Source organism: Glycine soja, chromosome 7 (assembly GCF_004193775.1).
Source record: "Glycine soja cultivar W05 chromosome 7, ASM419377v2, whole genome shotgun sequence".
Classification (NCBI taxonomy): domain Eukaryota; kingdom Viridiplantae; phylum Streptophyta; class Magnoliopsida; order Fabales; family Fabaceae; genus Glycine; species Glycine soja.
Genome location: NC_041008.1, coordinates 19,025,458 through 19,027,076, shown reverse-complemented (window position 1 = coordinate 19,027,076; position 1,619 = coordinate 19,025,458). Strand labels below are relative to the sequence as shown.

Below are 1,619 nucleotides of genomic sequence, written 5' to 3'. Positions count from 1 at the left end.
CACGGATAAAAGAAAATAAATTAAATTAAATGTTTTTGACATATTAAAATTAACTTATGCACATATTAATTTATAAAATCTCTGTCATTTAACTTCTTCAAAAGACTTTTGACTTGTTTATAAACTAATTTTAATTTATGGAAAAAATTAAATTTATTTTACTCCTTATTCTCTTCTCTTACAACCGTTTATTGATAAGTTTATTCAAATAAAACCTAAATTTACATCTTCTCTGCAATTCTGAATTAGTGAATCACTGATTGAAATGAATTTAACTACACATTACTGGTTTTCAAGAAAGGCAGCAACCCCAAATTGGAATGAGGTTTTTTTTACACTCTAATTGAACTGATTAATCATTGAAATAAACAGGAACATGATGTTTCAGCATGTACGGACGTAAAATAGAACAAAAGGATTGTGTATAAAAGAAAAAAATAACTTGGTTACAAAATAATATACTAAATCATTGTAATATTCCTCAAACATCTTTAACATTTGTGCAGGGCTTATGGACTGACGTACGATGTTTCGTATGTTTTGAACTGTACCGATGCTTCTGCACATTTGTAAATGATGGTAAGACAGGACTCTTTATAGCACAAAGCTTATTCTTCATAAGCCAAGAGAAGAGAAATTCCAAGCCACAACCTTTTGGAGAAGTAGCATGTGAATGCCTAGTGGAACCTTTGAGATAACCCTCATGACTACAATTATCACAAACTTTGGCATCATTGGAAAAATGTGCAGAAGATGATGCAACCAATGCATTGGCATCAGGGAGAAAACGGTTGATCATATAAGTTGGAGATGGACCACCATTAGACTCTGAAAGCTTTAATCTCAAACCATCTTTGCTGTCACTATGAGCTGCCTCTGATTGTTGCATAATGTCTGATGCCTCTGATAGTGATAGAACATCCACTGCATCTGAGAACACATCATTCTGCTTGTCATCATCCTCATCGTCGTCAGCATCACAACCATCATCTTGATCAAACGCAAGAGCACCATTATCAGCTTTAGTTGCTTCTTTTAGTGGATGCCAGAGGCAAGGAGGTGGTCTTAGCCGAGGGGTGTCTATGTCTCCATCATAGATGCTATCACTCCTCTCCATGGTTTTGGGCTTCCCTGGGGCTTGTTCCCATGAAAATGGAACACTTGTATTTAGTACTGTACTATTAAGTGAGTTTGACAAGCAAGATCTATCTGCAACACCTGAAAAGCCTAAACGTTTTGTTGACAATAGAGGTGCATTGAAGTTTAGCTTTCTAGGTCGTTTAAAATCCATGGTCTCCAAATTTTTCTCTCCTTCCTCCATGTAGGGGAGGGGAGGTTCTATGACCAAAAAGACTATCTGGAATAACTAATTAATTGGCAAAAGGTTCATTAAAATTGTGATTAGAGAGAACTTGGCATCTAGTTAGTTGAGTGGAATAAAAATATCAGTTGAAAATATGGATATCTCGTGAAAATCATTAAACCAAGATCTGCTTTAAAATGGTCACGGGTGAGTTGATAAGCCCCTTCCATGTGGGAGAGGAACAAGGAGCCAGATATTTAAAGTTAAATAGTTTGAAAAGGATAGGGTGTTATGTATGCAGCATAAAAGGAAGAAG

The 1,619-nt window shown here is 35.5% G+C and overlaps 1 protein-coding gene across 1 annotated transcript; it reads right to left on the bottom strand.

Moving 5' to 3' along the window:
* Positions 1–405: 405 nt before the first annotated feature.
* On the bottom strand, positions 406–1,348 carry LOC114417697. The gene has a single exon (XM_028382788.1). The coding sequence runs from the start codon at positions 1,319–1,321 to the stop codon at positions 482–484; it is 840 nt and encodes a 279-aa protein (XP_028238589.1). The 5' UTR covers positions 1,322–1,348; the 3' UTR covers positions 406–481.
* Positions 1,349–1,619: the final 271 nt, after the last annotated feature.

What these genes read in the sequence shown, in the direction of transcription:
- LOC114417697 (XM_028382788.1), bottom strand. Translation starts at nt 1,321, where the DNA reads ATGGAGGAAGGAGAGAAAAATTTGGAGACCATGGATTTTAAACGACCT.